Source organism: Homarus americanus, unplaced genomic scaffold, assembly GCF_018991925.1.
Source record: "Homarus americanus isolate GMGI-L3 unplaced genomic scaffold, GMGI_Hamer_2.0 scaffold43265, whole genome shotgun sequence".
Lineage (NCBI taxonomy): Eukaryota > Metazoa > Arthropoda > Malacostraca > Decapoda > Nephropidae > Homarus > Homarus americanus.
The window spans coordinates 1-20,170 of record NW_024713151.1 but is presented as its reverse complement, the minus strand read 5'-3'; the positions used below and the strand labels follow the sequence as shown (position 1 = coordinate 20,170).

Genomic DNA, 20,170 nt, shown 5'->3' with positions numbered 1-20,170 from the left:
GAGGTGACTCACCCATTTCCGGATACCACAACGTTGTGTGAGGGAATTATTCATGGTAGTGGTGAGTCAGCCTGCACCAGCTTGGCAACACGAGGCGTCCGCTGCACATCTCAGTCTCCCGGCACGACCCGCCAGGCACCCACCTGTACCCTCCACCATCACCAATAATTCAGTATACTTTCCACCTTGGAGAGTCACGGTGGGTGAAGTAATGTGCCTTTCCTGATTGTGCTAACAGTGACGTCTTCCTGGTCGGCCACATGGGCCTATACCCACACTTGCTAATATCTTGTTGAATTTCTTATAATGACATAGGAAATGAGAACGGAAGTTGTCAGTAAATGAAGATGAATAAATTGTATATATTTATATATACAGTATATATATATATATATATATATATATATATATATATATATATATATATATATATATATATTAATAAATGGGAGACTAATGACTAGAAAACAATCAACGTGGTAACAAAGAAGGGGGTAGAAAACCGAAATCATAAACTTTGAACATTGTTGAAAATTGGTTCAATAGTTAGTTAGTAGAGGTGAGTGGTGCGACCCAGGTGGCAGTACGCCTCCACACACGCCACCACACGATCAAGTGCATTTGTTGCGCCAGTAAAAAACAAACAAGATTAAAGACTTCCCAACACACTGTACTGTACATTGATTTAGGAGAAAAAAGTTTTGCAAAGTGACATCATTTTTTCTTTCAAGGGTAATATTCAAATTGAGGATGGATTACAATGCATAGTGACTCAATCCGGCGCAGAGTAAACGTAATGCAATCAGTTGTATTTTTTGGGTCTAAAACTTTTGGTAAGAAACACTACCTCTCGTACCATCACCACACAATTGTTCCACTTTAGGTACTGACTCAAGAGGTACAGGTTAAGACGCTGTTCCCTAATGATCGCCAGTGCTTAGAGTATAAGATGCTGCTCTCTTAGAATCTATTCCACTGAGTGTTCACGTTAAGAAGCTCTTCCTCAGATGTGGGCTGCGTCCAACAAGGTCGGTAAGAGAGTTCTCTCTTGTGAATATTGTTATGAGCTCAAAACCAAATGCTGATATAAGTTGTGGTAAGTCGGTTAGGACATCAAACAATAATAATATTGGTTGCCCCTCGTGTAACGAGGATGGCCGGCCCTAGGGCCACCTAGACGTGAATTTGTTTAAAGTGTAGAAGCTGTCGCCAACACAACAACCACACCCTAAGTTAACGAGTTGCATGACCCAGTGTCAAGGAATAGTCCGAGAAGACCGGACAACTCGCCAACTGCAATGGCTAACAATTACCCCAGAACACGATCCGCAAATCGATTAACATCCAGGTTCCCAATTACTGCTGAGTAGACAGAGGCAAAAGACGTAACGAAACTTGCCCACAGTTTCACCCTGCTCGGGGAACGAATCCGAGTCTGCCCGTTTGTGAGGCGAGCATTACACCACAGGTTGCCAATGACATCTGATATTTACCCTAACATAGTACAGTATATAGATCTATACACTTTATTTTTGAAGATGGTCGCAGTTCAGGAGTGTTCCATATGTTATAAGAAGTAAAAGTGTTGACACAAGCCCTGCAGTTTTAACATTGTTCTTATGCTTTATGACTTTGAAATTGTACTTCACATATGAAGAACACTGAAGTTAAGAATGAGAAACAAATGGGTGTGGCGTTGGGGGCTTTCTGTTGTAGTCACAACCAGGATTGTAATTATACCCCAATGACTGTTGAAGATGAGACCAGTAACGTTGTGTATGGACCTCTTGCAACATTGTAGAGAAGAGTTGGTTTAGCATAGGCTACCTGGACAGTCATGAATGAAAGACTAGAGATGAGTCGTATAAATATTAGTTGACTACTGCGACAACTCCAGTGCGATAACACCCGCGATGATCCCCTTAAGACATGAAAAGAATTAGCTCGAAACATCTTATCACAGAATGTTTACCTAGATTATGAGAATACGACCATGTGATTTAAAAAATTAATTTTTGTCTATGTTATATTATATTATGCAATTACTGTCTTTATGGTATATACTGTATATATATATATGTATATATATATATATATATATATATATATATATATATATATATATATATATATATATATATATATATATATATATATATATATATATATATATATATATATATATATATATATATATATATGGAGACAGAACAACTCTACAGTAGATTTCGTGCTTGCATCAGCAAACTCTCAGGCCAACCCACAAATATTTTTAGTGCCCAGCCACAAAACCCACCTTTCAGCTATAATTTTAATTTGCTTTCGATCTTGGGGAAACCGAGGATTATTACTTCCCAAGCTCTTCCCAAGCACAAGCGCCATCACGCCCGAAATCGAGTTACCACCACAGCAAATTTCAACAAGGTTTTCTGTATCACAAAGTGTGTTGTATATGGATGACCCAGTACCTGTTGTGAGTGAAAGTGAGGCGAGTGAACCCGAGGCTGGGCCGTCAAGGGGCGGTAAACGTCCGTGCAGGCCTCACACATGGAAGGTTAATGTCGCAAAATGGCTTCGTTATGAAGGCAAGGCATACACCAGTCGTATGACCAAAAAATTACTACCAGCAAGGAAGGTAGGCTCCCCATGTGCCGATGGGTGTTACACGAAAGTCGCCCTTTTTCTCTATTTAAAAAAAAATGTCAGTTGTGCCCTTACTGCTGCAGTGACCTCAAATAATGTCATACTTTTCTGGTAACGTCATGTCATGTGAAGGATTTATGTAAACAGTTTAAATTGGGAACTTCGAGGAGAGAATAAAAACCTGATTCATTAATTAGTCATGCGATACAAAAATGCTCCTGTTGGATCTACTAACATTAATGTTTGTACCACTTCAATGTGTGCAATGTTTATTTTGCCCCCTCCCCCCCCCCCAAAAAAAATACGATTTTTTTTGGACAGTGATTTATTAACCCTTGTCAGCTGTGCAATGTTGGTTTTATTTTTTTTAATCATTATGTTATAGTTGTAGATGTATTGTGTGATACTGGTAATCTATTTATATGTATCCGTAGAGCCACATTTATAAGGTATGTAAGGTGTAATGAGTTTCTTATGTACCCCTACAGTGTCCGTCATGGCCGAGCTCAACAAAAGTCTGACGGCGATGGACTGGTTGCCACGCCTTAACGCCCGTGGTACCTTCACCGGGGGGATGTGGCTGGAGGGGGGCACCGACCCTCCCGAACTGGTGCAGGCAGACTCCTCCACGCCCCCTTCGCCTCCCACCAACAGCAAGCCACCCTACAGGTACGGTCACACAGCCATTAAGTCCCTTTAATATAATAATCCTGTGTCAAATCATAGATGTCAGGGCTGTCACGCCATACATATTAATCCCAGTGTCAGGGCTTGCTCACACTGAGACCGAAACGGACAAAGGTCTGACGCAAATTGCCCGAACGAGTGAGTCAAGTTAACAACATATCTCACATTATATTGCAATCACATCTAATTCGAAACTTTAAAATTTTATCCTGGAGGGAAGACAGTTTCCCTCTCCCTAGAAAGACAGCGAGTCTCGTAACAGGTATTACCTAAGCTGAGAAAATCATAATACCCACCGCAGCGTCACATATCCTCTGTCTCAGGATAATTTACGCCAGAATATATCCACTTCCGGTCTCAGTGTGTGGGTGATTTGAGTCAACGGCCAGAACTTCGAAATATTAGTGCATTGAATTTCCTTCATTAACTAGGGACGTAATAAAGCACACAGATAACTTAAGCTAAATTACGTAAAAGTCACCGAGTTAGGGACATAATGAAGAGACTGAATTATTTTGAATCAATAGACAAGAGTAGTCGGTATGCGAAGCGGAGATATAACCATTGACCGCTGCACCAGCTGACACAACCCGCCTGGCTCCGGAGTTCCTTTGTTTACCGTTTCTCATATCTTTCCACGTCGATTAATGCTCTTATTAGTGTAACAAATGATGAAGACGATTAAATTGGCAAAGTGATTAGAAGTACGCACTAATGACAGTACCAATCATTAGGACTGCGAAAACGTACACACTTACTAAGATACTCCACCTACTGTAGAGAATGTGGCCTTTGTGTTGGAAGAAATCTGGAACATAAGTGTACAGTTGAATACCTACATCATAAAATATAAAAAGAAATATGAACATTCCATAAACAAGAACAACTTACTTACCTCAGAATTGAATTAAGTTCTACTCACTTGTTATAACGTCAACAGTTAGTAAACATTCAGGCTCCAAATAATCAAAGGTTCGTACATTATAAGATTGCACGTCACTGATTGATTTAAACTAAAGAACGACAATAACATCCAAGAATAACATCAAAATCCCAGTTTTCCGAAGAAGACCTTCATTAACCTCGTCTACTAACTAGAGTTAAATGAACAGTGTAGTTAAGGTTGAGCCTCACCGTATATTTAGTGTTTATTTTGAGACAATATTTTCGTTCTATAAAATACACAACCAGTGAACTGCATTACGACATCATCAGCTACGAGGATTATTTCATAGTTTGTCCTGAAGCCTAAGCAGTATTTTTGAGTCTTCGACGTAAAATGTCTTACCTTTATTATTCAATGTTATAAAATGGACCATTTATTTACCTGACTATTCGTTGGTTCCTAATGGGATCCTCCTGGCTCCTTAACATTTGCCACAACATACACTCAGCCATTCACATTTTCCCATCAGCTTTTACTTATTAGTCATAATGTCTCTAAATTCTCTACATATTGTCTATCCTTGGCTACCATTTTTATGTGGTTCAAAATCACAACTGGATAATATTGTCCACATAACAAATGAATATCGCTATTATTATCAACTAAAACGGGCAATACAAGTCATGTTTCAATACAAAGAAAGTAATTGCTATTGGTGATGTACTTAAACAGTTGGAGAAGAGATATGAAGCGAGTCAAGTTGGGACCTGTCGAAGCATACGTCACTCAGGGTAATCGACTTTACTATAGTTGGTCACGCCACCCGCCAGCCATTACCACCCCCTCACTCACAACCACTACCAGTACTTGGTCCCTTGGTCTCATGTAGGCCTACAGAGTGTTCTCATACTGAATATTGGTGTGTGTGTGGGGGTACGTGCGTGTGTGTGCAGGACAAGTGTCGGAAAAGATATGCGTATATATATGGAGAGCCTTACAGGTGCGAGGAAGAGCAAATGTGGGGAAGAACAGATGTGGGGCAGGACAGGTGTGGGAAAGGACAGGTGTGGGAAGGACAGGTGTGGGGAAGGACAGGTGTGGGGAAGGACAGGTGTGGGGAAGGACAGGTGTGTGGCAGGACAGGTGTAGGACAGGGACAGGTGTGGAGTAATTAGAGTAGGTTTAAGGGGTTAACTGACGTGAAGTAGGAAGCCCTAGGGAGTAGGGCAGGAGTGACGATATAATCTTCGGTGGATGAGGTGACGAGGTCGTTCACCCTCCTCACTCAGCCATTCCTCTCATGCCTCTATGTGTGTGTGTGTGTGTTGGAGGGGGGGGGGGTGACTTCCACGTGTCATAAGAGGGTTCTTATCCTCTCCATCACATAGCTGGATCCTTCTAGTTCTGTCAACTACTTGGCTGAGTTACGAAGTGAATGCCTTCTTAACAAGTGTGGCGATTGTGTGGCTAAAGTCAAAATTGCTTTCTTGAGTGAGCGTGGCATGATAAATACTTGACTACACTGAATTTCCTCCTCAATTTGATGACGTTACTTCTTTAACCTCAGTAACAACCCCAAATACTGTGACGTCACTCCTTTTACGAAGGTTTTGATGACGTCACTCTTTTTAACCCTGTGAGAACCCCAAGCGTATGACGTCACTCCTTCAACCTCAGTGACATCCTGGAGAATGTGATAACTTTGTGCCATGATTACGTAACAAGACATTTACCGGCGTGATAAACATATGACTCTTGAATACAGTACTACTGAGTGGTATCAACACGAGTCTTACACCCTGATACTTCTCTCCTCCTTGACAGCCTTAAACTCTGCACACTTTTCTCCTCTTTGACAGCGACACACTGACCCTTCTCTACTCCTTCACAGCTACGCCAACCTCATCACACTGGCGATCAACAGCAGCAGCCGCCGGAAGATGACCCTGGCGGAGATCTACCAATGGATCATGGACAACTTCTCTTACTACCGCCAGGCCTCGTCCGGGTGGAAGGTCAGTATCAGTCACTTCCCCGCACTACTCCACCTCACCCACACCTCACACCTGCTTCATCCACACATCTCATTTGCCCCATCCCCACCTCATCCATCTCACGCACGCCTTACATTCTCCTTTTCCACGCCTCTCACCAGCCTCACTCATATCTCCCGTTTATCTTACCCACGCTACTCGTTCACCTCTATCCGCTTCACCCGCACGAGTAAAATGTACATGTTTGCACATCAGTAAATAGGTCTTCAAGACAAATCTAAGATAAAATATTGTTAATGGCAAGCCTTCATCATCAGAAATGTTTCAAAGAAGAGCCCTATAAGGACAGTGCTGATACAGAACACTGTAGAAACGGGACGTGTGTGTGAGGCGAGCCCCAGGGTCATTCCAGGAGTACCCAGTCTGACTTCTAGAAAATCCATCTGCCCTTGTCACGACAGATGGATTATTGACCATCATAAAAATGTCCAAAGATGCAGCAGCAGGCGACGACAATATACCAATGAGCATCATTAAGAAAGTAGCCCACTTATTACTACCTGTTCTCCTACACATTTGTAACTCCTCCTTCACTAGGGGCGTCTTGCTACATAAACTGAAAATTGCTAAAGTTCGCCCAGCATATAAAAAAATCTGGGGACAAAGGTCTCTTCAAGAATTACCGCCCATATTAGCCCTCCCAGCCTTAAGTAAGATACTGGAGAAGCTAGCATGTAGTTGACTAAATTCCTTTTGCAGTGTCAATAACAGCCTTACAGACTCCCAGTTTGGATTTAGAGCTAGAAGGTCGACTGAGAGTGCTCTGCTATCCCTTACTAATGACATCTTAAACTCCTTTGATGACAGTCACTTCACAGTCGGTACATTCTCGGACCTCTCTAAAGCCTTTGATACTGTCGACCATACCATCCCCCTGGCAAAGCATAAACATTACGGCGTTAGGGGCTTATTCCTATGTCAATCACTTGATTTATAATTATTATTTCCAGTTCCGGAATAATCAGAGATACGACTTAAGACACCCAGAGCTACTAAGACCACCCCCCATGAGCTCCTATCAGTCCCAAACTTTCATAAAATATCATGGTGTGGTGTGGAACAACTTACCCCCACCCATCCCAGCAAAGAATACGTTCCTTTCCTTTAAATCATCTCTTAAAAAATATCTATTGTCTAAGTATTAATATTTTTGTAACACCTTATTCTCTTACTTTTATTGTACCACCAAAACCATTATATCATATAATGTCATGTAGAAAGATAGAAATTACCATTGCAATAATTATTTATTTGCTGTCAAGACAGGATACTGACATTTTCTGTCCTCTTGTTTCACTTTAATACAACCCAAGTTGTATTGCTTCCCTCACTTATCATATTAATGTTCATCAACCCTACTATAAAATATGTATATAATTATAATATAAACGTGAAAAATAAATAAGATAAAATAAATAAAATAAATAAATAACGAAGTGATAACCGTGGTAACATTCTGATATGTTCTTACTAACATCATGTTACGTGTACTATTCCAGATGATTCTAATTGTTGCAACACAATACTTCCTCGAGATAAATGAACAGTATATAATTATCAGGTGCCACTAAGAGAGCTCAGGCTCTCAACTGGCTCAGCCATGTTAATACTGTTATTATTATCCACTGTGTATCTGCATTTTTCTGGCTAAATAAACTGTTTCAATATCAATAACTTTAGGTAAGCAGGGATGCAGTGTGGCTAGCAATGCCGTCTTCATTTCTCCATTCACAGCTGTGTGGAATAGGGGGTGCTGTCACTGGCGCAAAACAGTGACCGCAACATGTTGTTAAGCACATAACACAACTATTTCATGATAAACTACAGTAGAAAATTTTCTAAATGTCTAATTTTCACATATAGCCATGACTCTGAACGATAGAAAAACCTGCCTCATTTTTCTATCCACCTACGTCTCACCTGTCTTCATAATTCCTGTTTTTAAGACTGAACAGTAAAAGTAACACCACTGTTCCTCCTTACAGAACTCAGTGCGCCATAACCTGTCATTAAACAAATGTTTCAAGAAGGTGCCGCGCACCAAGGATGACCCGGGTAAGGGCTCCTATTGGGCCATCGACACCTCTCACACCGATGACCCTCTTTCTAAGAGGAAGAAGCAGCCCTGCCCCAGAGTGAGTATAAGGGATGCAGGAAGAGAAGAGAGGAAGATTAGTGAAAAAGAGAGACATGTGAGGGAAAGAAGGAAGAGAGAAAGAAAAAAAGGGGAAGTACCGGTTTAATAAGAAAGAATAGCAGTGTGTGTGTGTGTGTGTTTATATGTACTGTATATGAGTAGTGTTCCAAACTTATTTTCATGAGCTAGATGCTTATAATTCAGAGTTAATTCATGTTACAAGAACAGAAATGCCACCATTTTTCTTGCAGTTGAGGTTAATATAAAGTTCTTCCTCTATAGTTCAACCCGTATCTGACGATGAGCAACAACGTCAGAAACGACTCGTACACCACGACGGTCAATAAGAACAGTGTGAATACATCTACGGCGGCGGCGATGAAAGCTGCAGCTCTATCGCCAGACGTCCCCCTAAGAACTAGCAGCTCCGTCATCAACCCCTGGAGTAACCAGACCACCATCGACCCCTGGACCCAATCTCAGTCGTTCTGGAACACCATCCCCGAGGGTGAGTTGCTCCCCTCGATGTGTTGGAGTGGCATGGGCGAGGTGTGATACTGAGGAAGGGGGAGGACGAAACCTTAAGGAGAGGGATTTTGGGTGGGAGGTTGTGTTATGAACCCTACCAGAGAGTCTTTGAGCAGGAGGTTTTAAGGGACGACTTTAAGAAGTAGGTTTACAACCCTTTAGCAACGATTCCCGTACTGTCTATGGTAAAAGTTCTGGTGTGTCAATTTTGCATTTCCTGTTTTCTTTCGTGAGTTCCTAAATAACACTCTGTGGTAATGCTTGCTGGGGATAATAACTACCACAATCGACAGCAGTTTCATCTAGTGTTGCGCAATAGTTAACTTCGTTATTGCTGAGCTTTGTACATTTTGTTTCCTTACCCTTTCACCTAAATTGAAATTATGTTAATCTTGGTAAAGGTTCGGAAAAGGACGACCGCGGAAACTACTAATAAAAATAGATTTTCTGCTGTATTTTGTGGTGTTTCAAGAGATTCTGACCTTCATTTCCGTCGCACATGAACAGTTTTTGTGATATTGTGATATGCCCCCAATTACTAACAATAATGGTTGCACAAAGTGGGCAAGGCTTTGAAGTAGATGGAAATTATGGGTTAAAAATACAAGGAAAAACCTGACGAAGCGAAACCTAACCAGGAAAAAAAATAAAATAAATAAATAAATATATATATATATATATATATATATATATATATATATATATATATATATATATATATATATATATATATATATATATATATATATATATATATATATATTAATAAATTAATAGTAATGTTTACTTCTATATCTCTTACTTTTGAATGTATGACTGACCATAGAAGACCATGTAGAGATAATTATAATACATAAAAATGAATAGTTTCATAGACAACCTAACCTAGCTTAATCTAACTTAACCTACTTTAGGTATAATTTGGCTATAGTGTACTGTATTATGATGTTAAATGACGTCTTAAATGAAATAGAGCAAATTTTACCGTAAACAAATTTATTTCTATTCAGCTGTAACAACAAAAACTAAAAATAAAACCCTTGCCTAGGTTACGTTAGGAGCTATTTCATGAACTTGACAAAATGCCCCGATCTAACCCAATCTAACCTGACCTAACTTTGGTTAGGTAAGTTAAGTTTGGTTTCGTTGGGTTAAGTTGCTTTAGGTTAGGTAAAGAACTAGGCAATTTGATGCAGGCGCACACACACACACACACACACACACACACACACACACACACGAATGTAATGAGACCTATTAATACTACTGTATGTTCAGATAGGAGTAAAATTCTGAAGGAAGGGTGTGGATGAGCTTAGTGTTACTTGAAAAGCCAGACGCCCAGTTATTCTAGCTGAATATGTATCTTTGCAGGGTTCGCAGTGGATGGTCGATCAGGAGCAAATATCCCTATGGGTATGGGCATGAGCGTGGGTATGGGTGGGATAGGCGAGGGAGAACCTGCTGGTGTAGACGGTATCACCATGAAGGACTGTGATCTGCATCTCCTCAATAACCTCACGCCGGAGTTACTCAGGGAATACACTGATCTATTTACATCTTCGTCTGTGGTAAATCAGAGTGCAGTAGGAGGTATGGGTTTTGTTTCTGGGACAATACCCATGTCTGTGCCCATGCCCACAGTCACGCCCACGTTTACAATCGTGTCTACTCGAAATACACCAGTTGACACTGGACCCATCCCCCTACAAAGTGCATCAGGAGAGACACTTGAGACATTAGTGGCAGACCCTTTACTTGTGTCGAATGCTGTCCCACCCGACGATGTATTGAGATCTCCCCAGCAAGTCAGTAGTCCCGGAGAGCTGCCCCTGGATGGTAGTTTCAGCTTAAGTGGACATAGTGACGTGGGAGAGAACAGCACCTCTCTGGGTGCCCTCAGTGAGACAGTGAGTGCTGCTAGCCACGGGTCTGGGGGCACCGTCACCATCATGAGACGTGAACGCCAAGTCTCTAGTCCTCAGCAGCTGTCCGAGCCCCTGACTTGCCTCCTGGCTCCATTGACACCCCCAGGACAAAGTCGTAATGTGCTTTACACCAATGCTACAGCTGAAGATGATGGGCTAGACGGGGCGCTGGTGTGTGGTCTGGCCGAGGATATGGAGGCCATACAGGTAGGTCTCATCACTGGTTCAGGTCCGCACTCTGACGACGAGGAAATCACCGATGATTTTAACTGGGACAAACTCCTCTAACCCAGTTTTTGTGACCCGTTGGGGAATTTATCTCGGCCACAGACAATTTAAAAGTAGGAGTTTACGGGGGAAACAAACTTTACTCCTGATTGGAATATGAAATTATTGGCTCAGATTGGAAGTTCTTCAGAGTTATGAGCATTTGTGTTTTGGTGGCAACCTACAGTAAAAGGGTCACAAAATCAGTTATTTTATTCATAAAACTAGGTTAAGATGTTTATGTTCTGGTATGCATGATGTTTCCTGGTCAGTCTTATGACAAAGTTTCTTTACGTCATGGTACTCATACCTCGGATATATATATATATATATATATATATTATTTCTTCTCATTTAAGACTGTTAATTGTAAGAGTTGATATTTAAATAGTTTTATATAATTTATGAACAAATCTATATTCCGCATATTTTTCACTGTTTTATGGTACAATATACGGTGTTGTATATAAACTCTTTATATTATTATAATGTGTGCAACAAATGTCCAATAATAAGATTGTTATTTCTTGTTAATACTATGTGAATAATGTGTTCAAAGCTGGAGACCCTAATGCTATATTTATACGAAAATCTACTATCTAACCCACCCTGCAATAATTGTGTGAAGTGCCACAATAGACCTGACCTCTCCTCACCCTGGCGTGCCTTCCCCAAACATAATAATTAGTGCTATGATAGATTCTGTTTGGGTCTATAGATGAGTCTTGTGGCGTTGTCTTCAGTGCAGTTTATGTTCTGTGAAGACTACAGGGAACCGTTAGCTAAACCCGCAACTCCTTATGACTGCCAGTCGTTCAAACACTTACTACTTTACAGTTTTGGTGGTATGTAAATTAGTATTTTGTTCTGCCAATATTTTATATGATTTTCCCCTGTACTTACTACATGATATCTGATGCGTCCATAGCACTGTGCAAGTGCAACATTAGGAGGAGTTTTGGTGGTCTTGTAGCTTGACAGTTACATATCAAGCAGGTAAACCAAAAGAATCACACCCAGCCATCACATTATCAAACCTGCTAAAAAACTACCTCTTGTGTTTTCTGCTTTTTCACGGGTTAGCAAAGAACCGGAAAGTTTATATAACTTTGGGAATTAACTAAAAAAATGTGGTTTTACGTATAGCAGTTATCTTTCAAAATATGTTGGAGAATGCAACGTGTTACCTGAGTCTGTCCATAACCGAGAAATTCCTCGTAATGTAGTAATAGAGTCTAATGTACTCTTACTGTAGAGTCTAATGAACCTTTCACAAGTTAATAGTTGTATATAAACTAACAGTGAGGGGCACCGGGCTAACGTTATACTCTGTAGATATGTCGAGTAATGATGTTTCAGCTGGTCTTCATAACTCTTGGAACTAATCTAAAAAGACCATAGGTATCTCCTTGTCTGGAATCTGGATAGTTACAGACCATTGTTTTTAGGCATATCTTTCTTATACCAGTTGCCGATCCATAGAGGTTCTGAGAGTTGATAGTTTCCCAACAAGACAGTTTTAGGCCCGAATTCGGAACGGTGGTTTGAGCCTGGGATTTGAGCTTGGCTCAGGCGTGCAAATCGGAATTCCTTGATCAGAGAGTTCCTGTAGCGGATTACCCATATTCAGAACATCGGCTTGAACCCTGGATAGGGTAATTTGTTACATTGTTTTCTATTACGAGCAAGGATTCGAACACTGAAATCCCAGCCAATCACGTTTCAGTTACATCATTATGACAACCAATCACCATCGAGAGTAATGTTTAAAAGATTATGGTGGTGACTATGACTCGACGAGTTTTTACGGAGGAGAAATCTCTCCTTGCACATCATAAGTTATTTATAGTACTATAATTACAATCAAATTATGATCAAATTATAATGATTTATGGTACTGTTACAACGTGCTTTGTTGTTATATGATAACAAAGAAATTAACAGAGGAAGAATTATGACAAACAAATTATAGATATAATCCGGGACAGGTGTCAATATTCATCACCAAAGATGAATCATTCCAAGGTGTAGTACCCTGGCTTGGTTCTGTTCGGGGCTGAGATACAAATAAAATTATCCATGAAGTATGGTAATTAGGTTTGCCAAAGCGGACCACGTACGAGTGGATTGAAATGTTAAAAAAATAAAATAAAACATCCTTTTATCGACTCAGATCGTTCAGAAAAGCAGTCCACATCAACCACTGATATTAAAACCGAACAAATGTGTGCGATAGTTCTCGACGACAGGAGAGGAATGATCGATCAAGTCGAAGACACATTGGAGTAGCCGTGTTTCTGCATATGCAACACTCAACAGGCCCTAAATCCACTACGTTTGTACAAAATGGGTTCCCAAATAAAGTACAGCTGTTTGGACATGACGTGTCCTTAAAAGAATTTCAGTACTTAGACATTAGCTGGTAAAATTATACGAATACCTACAATATTCTGGGATTCCCTTGAACCAACAAAGTGAAAAGTTTAGCAGCTTTCTGCGAAACAGTCAATTCGGACAAAATGCAGTGGAAAGCCTATTACGACCTCTGAAAGTAGCTTTGAGAGGCTGTCGATATACCAAGGGCGACAGGACGAAGGCAGTGCAAGCGTGGTTCTGCCGGACCAAGTGTGGTGAAAAAATGAGACCTTTTCCAATCTTGTAAAATGCAAAATAAATATGAAACATTGTGGATAGTTTCGGGCTCCATCTTCTGTGGTCTCCTGAATGTGGTTGTTATTGTTTGTCTCGTTTGATTTTCAGGTCTTGGTAGTTGCTATATACCTTGACCCTTTCTCTGAGACCACGAAGTTATCTCGTAAGTGGGTTGGTCTCTGTGAATATTCTGAAAGTCCTGTAGGACAGGTACGGTTTCCCCTTGTCAGTCTCTGGGTCCTGTAGTTCATATTTACTTTGATCTGTCTCTGGGTCTTCAAGTCCTTCTTCTCTTGTGTATTGGATGAACCTGGTAGTTTTCAACCCCTGTAGTCATCGTATGGTTGGTCGCTGATTGTGTGTTTCGTTTCCTGATCGACTGATAGACGTCTTCTTGGCCGTGTGCTTAGTACTCGACCACCACCACACCCAACTCCTACACACTTATCTCGGCCGCTCTGCTATGCAAAGTTTCATCTAATACTTTCTATCCCCTCTGCGGTCATTTAGTTTAACTTACCGATCCAACTATCCATATTTGAGCGATAATTTTAAATCTTACATCCTCACGTCAGTGGAGGGGAGGGGAGGTTGGTCCACACAGTCACTGGTTGACTGTTTTATCTAGAAAATAATAATAATAATTGAACTTTTTGACAATTATCATGAGTGTTATGGTCCAGCTGTGTACCAAGTCAGCATGTGAACCATGGATGCTGGCATGTAGTGGTTCACTGCGACGTGTCTGCAGGTTGTGTCAGAAGTGCCCAAGTATTATATTAACAGACTCATGTGCCTAATGTCGTGTGCCTTGTTCTCAATAAACCAATATTATGATAAAGAGTTTCTCTCTGTTCCTTATAGGTAGTTAAAAGTTAGTGGAATTTTCAAATTGAGTATTTGAAACTTATGAAAATTTAAAAATGGTTGAGTAAACATTTCAAATTTTTGAAGAAAATATTTTTCATTTTTTTTAATATTTGAAAACAAATAGGTTTTTTTATAAGAAATGTCTTCAAAAATGTTTTTCATTAATTTTTCTTAATAAATAACTTAATTTTCTTTCTTAAAAGTAATATTAAAAATGTTATTCTGAAAAAGAAATAAAAAAAATTTCAAAAATGTTCTTCAGAAAATGTTCATAAAAGTGCTCTTCAAAAAATGTTCTTCAAAAGAAGGTTAGGTTACGTTGTAAGGGCGGAAACTATCGTCCTGCTCGTTACCGCTGCTTACTCGCTCGTTTGCTGGTGCGGACAACACCTGGGCGGTTGGACAGAGGTGAGAACGGCAGCTGCTACCTGTGTCAAGAGCAGATTCACCCCAGCCGCCATACAGTCACTATCTCGCTACCCCGCTGTTCGTCAAATTCTGGCTCTGATCTCATCATAGGTCCTGGACTCGTGGGCTGTGTCCCAGACCTTCACTTATCGACTGTCAATTCTCTGGTCATCTACCACTACCACGGCCGTCAGTACATCTCATTCCGTCTGTGCCCCGGTGTTCTCCTGCCATTTCAAGACAATCGGCCGCTGTCGCTTGAGTGTGGAGTTGAATAGACGCTTCTCTACCCTGAGTGTGCATCACCGTGTTCCAGAACCTTCCCCCAGGGCCACTACCGTAGGAAATATCTCTTCATTGTTTGATTCTATGGTTGTTTGATCCCATTAATTGCTGACTCCCCTTTATTGTTCGATTCTATCAATTGTTGACTCCCATTAATTGTTTGATTCCATTAATTGCTGATTCCCATTAATTGTTTGATTCCTTTAATTGTTTGCTTCCCTTAATTGTTTAACTTCATTAACTATTGACTGCATTAATTGTTTGACTTCCGTAATTATTTCATGTTGTTGAGTGGTGTCAGAGTTTTGTGTTATATTTTTTATAGTAATGAGATGTCAATCTCAAACGGTTGTTTGTTATTCCTCAGAAACCCATGGTCCTTGACTTTCCTTTATTAAGAACCTGATTGGTCTGGTAAGAGATTTCTATCCCTAATTCCCAGGCCTTTACATAGGTTAAGTTCGGTTAGTTGGAGGTAGGTTGGGGTAAGTTAAGGTAGGTTGGAGAGATTAGGCTAGGCAAGGTTAGTTTACGTTTGGTTAGGTTGCTAAGAAACTTTTCATTAATATACAATATTGTTTAAAAAAAAGATACTGCTGTTAGGCAATTATCCATATTTAATGTAACCATTGATCGTCGTCATATTGGGTAACTATGGCTGGCTCAGGTGGATAACTCCTCTATTCCTCTTGCCTGAATAAAACCCCTGTCCATCATCTCTATTCAATAACAGTTATATGGTGGGGTTAGGGACCTGAAAAATCCATCGATAAGTGATCAATCGTATATAAATGTTAATAAATTATGGGGGAAAATATATTCGGTTCCTGAGCCCCTGAAGAGCCCAAACAACTCAAATAATTTATAAACATATATTAGATATGTTGGGAGGCAGACCGTGGCAGCATCCGCGAGTCAGAGTCTAATCAATGCCTCCCAGACAAGACCATACTCCGTCTTAGAGAGGAGTGCGGGGAGTTTGTACGTTTAGGGCTGTAAGATGGAATAATATTATGAGTTATGATATGCTTTCCCATGTGTAGAGGTGGGCATGTCTGAACTGGGGGGAAAGAGGTTCAGGGGAAGGATAATGGGAGGATTGAAGGGTGCAGTGGCTAAACACCGCTTGCGTTACTTTGGGTTTTAAGTTGGAGGCAGCAGCAACCTGTCTGGAGGGAGTGGCCAGACAATGAATCGGGTGAGCGTCAGGTCAAACGTCAGGTGCGTGTTGGGTTGGGCAAAGAAATATCTTGGTCTTCTATCTTGGTATTCTTGTTACCTATCTTGGTCTTGGTCTTCTATCTTGGTATTCTTGTTAGCTTGAAGTTCATTTTGGTCTTTTCCTCCTCTTCTTGCTCTCTTGGACTGTCCATTCGGTAGTGTTTGGGTCCTGTTCTTCGTCGTCATTGTGCTCTAGGTTTTCGTAGATGTGAAAGAAGTCAGAGGGGGTGAGCTTGGTCTCGTGGGGTTCTGCCCCTGGGGTCTCGTGATGTTCTTGGGGACTGGTAAATTATTCTCGTACTGTACTTCTTTTCTTCGGTTTCTAATGTGTGATTTAGGGTTTGTGTGTTACTTTAAAAGTACTTAATTAGTTAAACCCCTTAAATTTCAATTCTGAGAAAAAAGTATATTTTAGCCAAAAATTTTGTAAGGCATTAGACTTACCTTTTTAGTGGTTTTGGGCCAAAAAATTAGATTTTGCTGAAAATCACAGTATGGGTACTCCTGAATTTGCTGATTATGAGTATATGGTCCAGGATTCGATTGCAGAGTAATTAGTGGCCAAAATGACCCTTGAAAGATTTTACTGACATTTCTCAATGCTAATTACTCATCAACTATGGGTTTCCAAGGTGTGATTTAGGGTTTGTGTGTTATTCTGAAAGTACTTAATTAGTTAAACCCCTTAAATTTCAATTCTGAGAAAAAAGTATATTTTGGCCAAAAATTTTGTTAGGCATTAGACTTACCTTTTTGGTGGTTTTGGGCCAAAAATTAGATTTTGCTGAAAATCACAGTATGGGTACTCCTGAGCTTACTGATTATGACTATGTGGTCCACGTATCGATTGCAGAGTAATAAGTTCCCAAAATGACCCTTGAAATATTTTACTGACATTTTTCAAGGCTCATTACTCATCAACTATGGGTTTCCAAGGTGTGATTTAGGGTTTGTGTGTTATTCTGTAAGTACATAATTAGTTAAACCCCTTAAATTTCCATTCTGATAAAAAAGTATATTTTGGCCAAAATTTTGTAGGCATTAGACTTACCTTTTGGTGTTTGAGCCAAAATTAGATTTTGCTGAAAATCACAGTATGGGTACTCCTGAGCTTCTGATTTTGACATGTGGTCCACGTATCGATTGCAGAGTAATAAGTTCCCAAAATGACCCTTGAAATATTTTACTGACATTTTTCAAGGCTCATTACTCATCAACTATGGGTTTCCAAGGTGATTTAGGGTTTGTGTGTTATTCTGTAAGTACATAATTAGTTAAACCCTTAAATTTCCATTCTGTAAAAAGTATTTTTGGCCAAAAATACGTTTCTCCGCTCCATACTGAAATTTTGGAACAAAAATCATACTTTTTTACGAAATTGACAAAATTGTAAAGACTAAAGCTCAGATTTTGGCCAAAAATGACGCTTCTGAAGGTAATTTACAGCTTAACTATTTAAGTACATCCAGAATAAATATGAAATGACCTCGAAACCCGTAAGTAGCGAGAATTAGCATGGCAGCAAAAAGTTACTCACAAATATTTTAAAAATCACGGAACATTTTTCAAAAAGAATGGAATGTTATAATCAAGATATCAACCTAAAGGAATATAGAGATCCTGCTGAGCATTATCTAGAGTACCTATACTGAAAATTTTGAACAAAATCCTATTTTTTTGGGCTTTAAATGATATACCTGTGGTGTCTAAAGCTCATGATTTCATTAAAATACTTTTTTCTCTGAACTAAAATTTAATGTCCTCAACTATTTAAGCACATCCAGAATAATACACAAGCATCAAACAACTTCGAAAACCCATAAGTGGCGAGTAATTAGCATTGCAAAAGTACTCTCAAAATATTCTCAAAACTATTTGTTTATTTTCAAAAGCCATTTGAACAAGTTATAATCAAGATATCAAATTTTGGTTAATAGATCCTTACAGCACATTCAGGAGTAATTTGCTCGAAATTTTGAACAAAATCCATTTTATTGAAATGACAAAATTGTAAGTCTAAGTCTTTAAAGATTTTTGGCCAAAAATATTTTTCTCTCTGAACTAAAGCAAAATTTAATAAACAACTATTTAAGTACATCCAGAATAATACACAAGCACCAAGAAATGACCTGAAAACCCATATGGCGAGTAATTACATTGCAAAAGTAATTAAAATATTCTAAAATCATTTGAACATTTTCTAAAAGCCATTTGAACAAGTTATAATCAAGATATCAATTTTGGCTTAACAGATCTCACAGCACATTCAGGAGTAATTTATACTCGAAATTTCTTGGAACAAAACCATTTTTTGGCCGAAATGACGAAATTGTAAGACTAAAGCCTGCACACTTTTGGCCAAAATACTTTTTCTCTCTCTGAACTAAAATTCTAATGTGCCTAACTATTTAAGCAATAATCTCAGAACAATACACAAGCACCAAGAAATGACCTCGAAAACCCATAAGAAGCGAGTAATTAGCATGGCAAGTAATTTAAAATATTCTAAAAATCATTTCAATATTTTCTAAAAGCCATTTGAAATAAGTTATAATCAAGATATCAAATTTTAAGTTAACAGATCCTGCTGTTACTATCTAGGAGCACTATACTGAAATTTTGAACAAAATCCATTTTTTGGCCGAAAATGGCAAAAATTGTAAAGTCTAAAGCTCCAAAGGATTTTTGGCCAAAATACGTTTTCTCTCTGAACTAAAAATTTAATGTGCCTAACTATTTAAGCACATCCAGAATAATACAAGCACCAAGAAATGGACCTCGGTTCCATAAGTGGCGAGTAATTAGCATTGCAAAGTAATTAAAATATTCTAAAAATCATATTTGGAATGATTTTCTAAAAAGCCATTTGAACAAGTTATAATCAAAGATATCAAATTTTGCCAATGATCTTCAAGCAATATTCAGGAGTACCTATACTGAAATTTCCTTGAACAAAATCCATTTTTGGCCGAATGACGAAAAATTGTAAGGACTAAAGCTCTTGTATGATTTTGGCCAAAATACTTTTTTCTGAACTAAAATTTAATGTATTTAACTATTTAAGTACATCCAGAATAATATTAGTTGCCACCAAGAAATTAATTGAAAAAACCCGTAAGAAGTAGTAATTAGCATGGCAAAAAGTAATTAAAATATTCTAAAATCATTTGAACATTTTCTAAAAGCCATTGAACAAGTTATAATCAGATATCAATTCTTGCTAACAGATCCTTGTTGTTAATATCTAGGAGTAATTATACTGAAATTTTGAACAAAATCCATTTTACGAAATGACAAAAATTGTAAGTCTAGCCTTAGCGATTTTTTGGCCAAAATACTTTTTTTCTCTCTACACCTAAAAATTTAATGTCCCTAACTATTTAAGTACATCCAGAATAATGAAGCACCAAGAAATACCCTCGAAAAACCATAAGGGCGAGTAATTAGCATTGCAAAAAGTACTCAAATATTCTAAAAATCATTTGAAACATTTTCTAAAAGCTATTTGAACAAGTTATAATCAAGATATCAAAACCCATAAGTGGCGAGTAATTAGCATTGCAAAAGTAATTAAATATTCTCAAAACTATTTGAACATTTCTAA

At 39.0% G+C, this 20,170-nt stretch overlaps 1 protein-coding gene across 1 annotated transcript in view; it reads left to right on the top strand.

Annotated features, from left to right (window-relative positions):
- The window catches only part of LOC121871438 (fork head transcription factor 1-like), a 57,195-nt gene extending 42,572 nt beyond the window's left edge, over positions 1 to 14,623 (top strand). Inside the window, exons 3-7 of the mRNA XM_042373739.1 lie at positions 3,132 to 3,312; positions 6,108 to 6,231; positions 8,256 to 8,405; positions 8,690 to 8,915; positions 10,310 to 14,623. Of these exons, the coding sequence (XP_042229673.1) occupies positions 3,140 to 3,312; positions 6,108 to 6,231; positions 8,256 to 8,405; positions 8,690 to 8,915; positions 10,310 to 11,151 (1,515 nt within the window). The 5' untranslated portion in view covers positions 3,132 to 3,139 and the 3' untranslated portion in view covers positions 11,152 to 14,623. The remainder of the gene's footprint in view (positions 1 to 3,131; positions 3,313 to 6,107; positions 6,232 to 8,255; positions 8,406 to 8,689; positions 8,916 to 10,309) is intronic.
- The last annotated feature ends 5,547 nt before the right edge of the window (positions 14,624 to 20,170 follow it).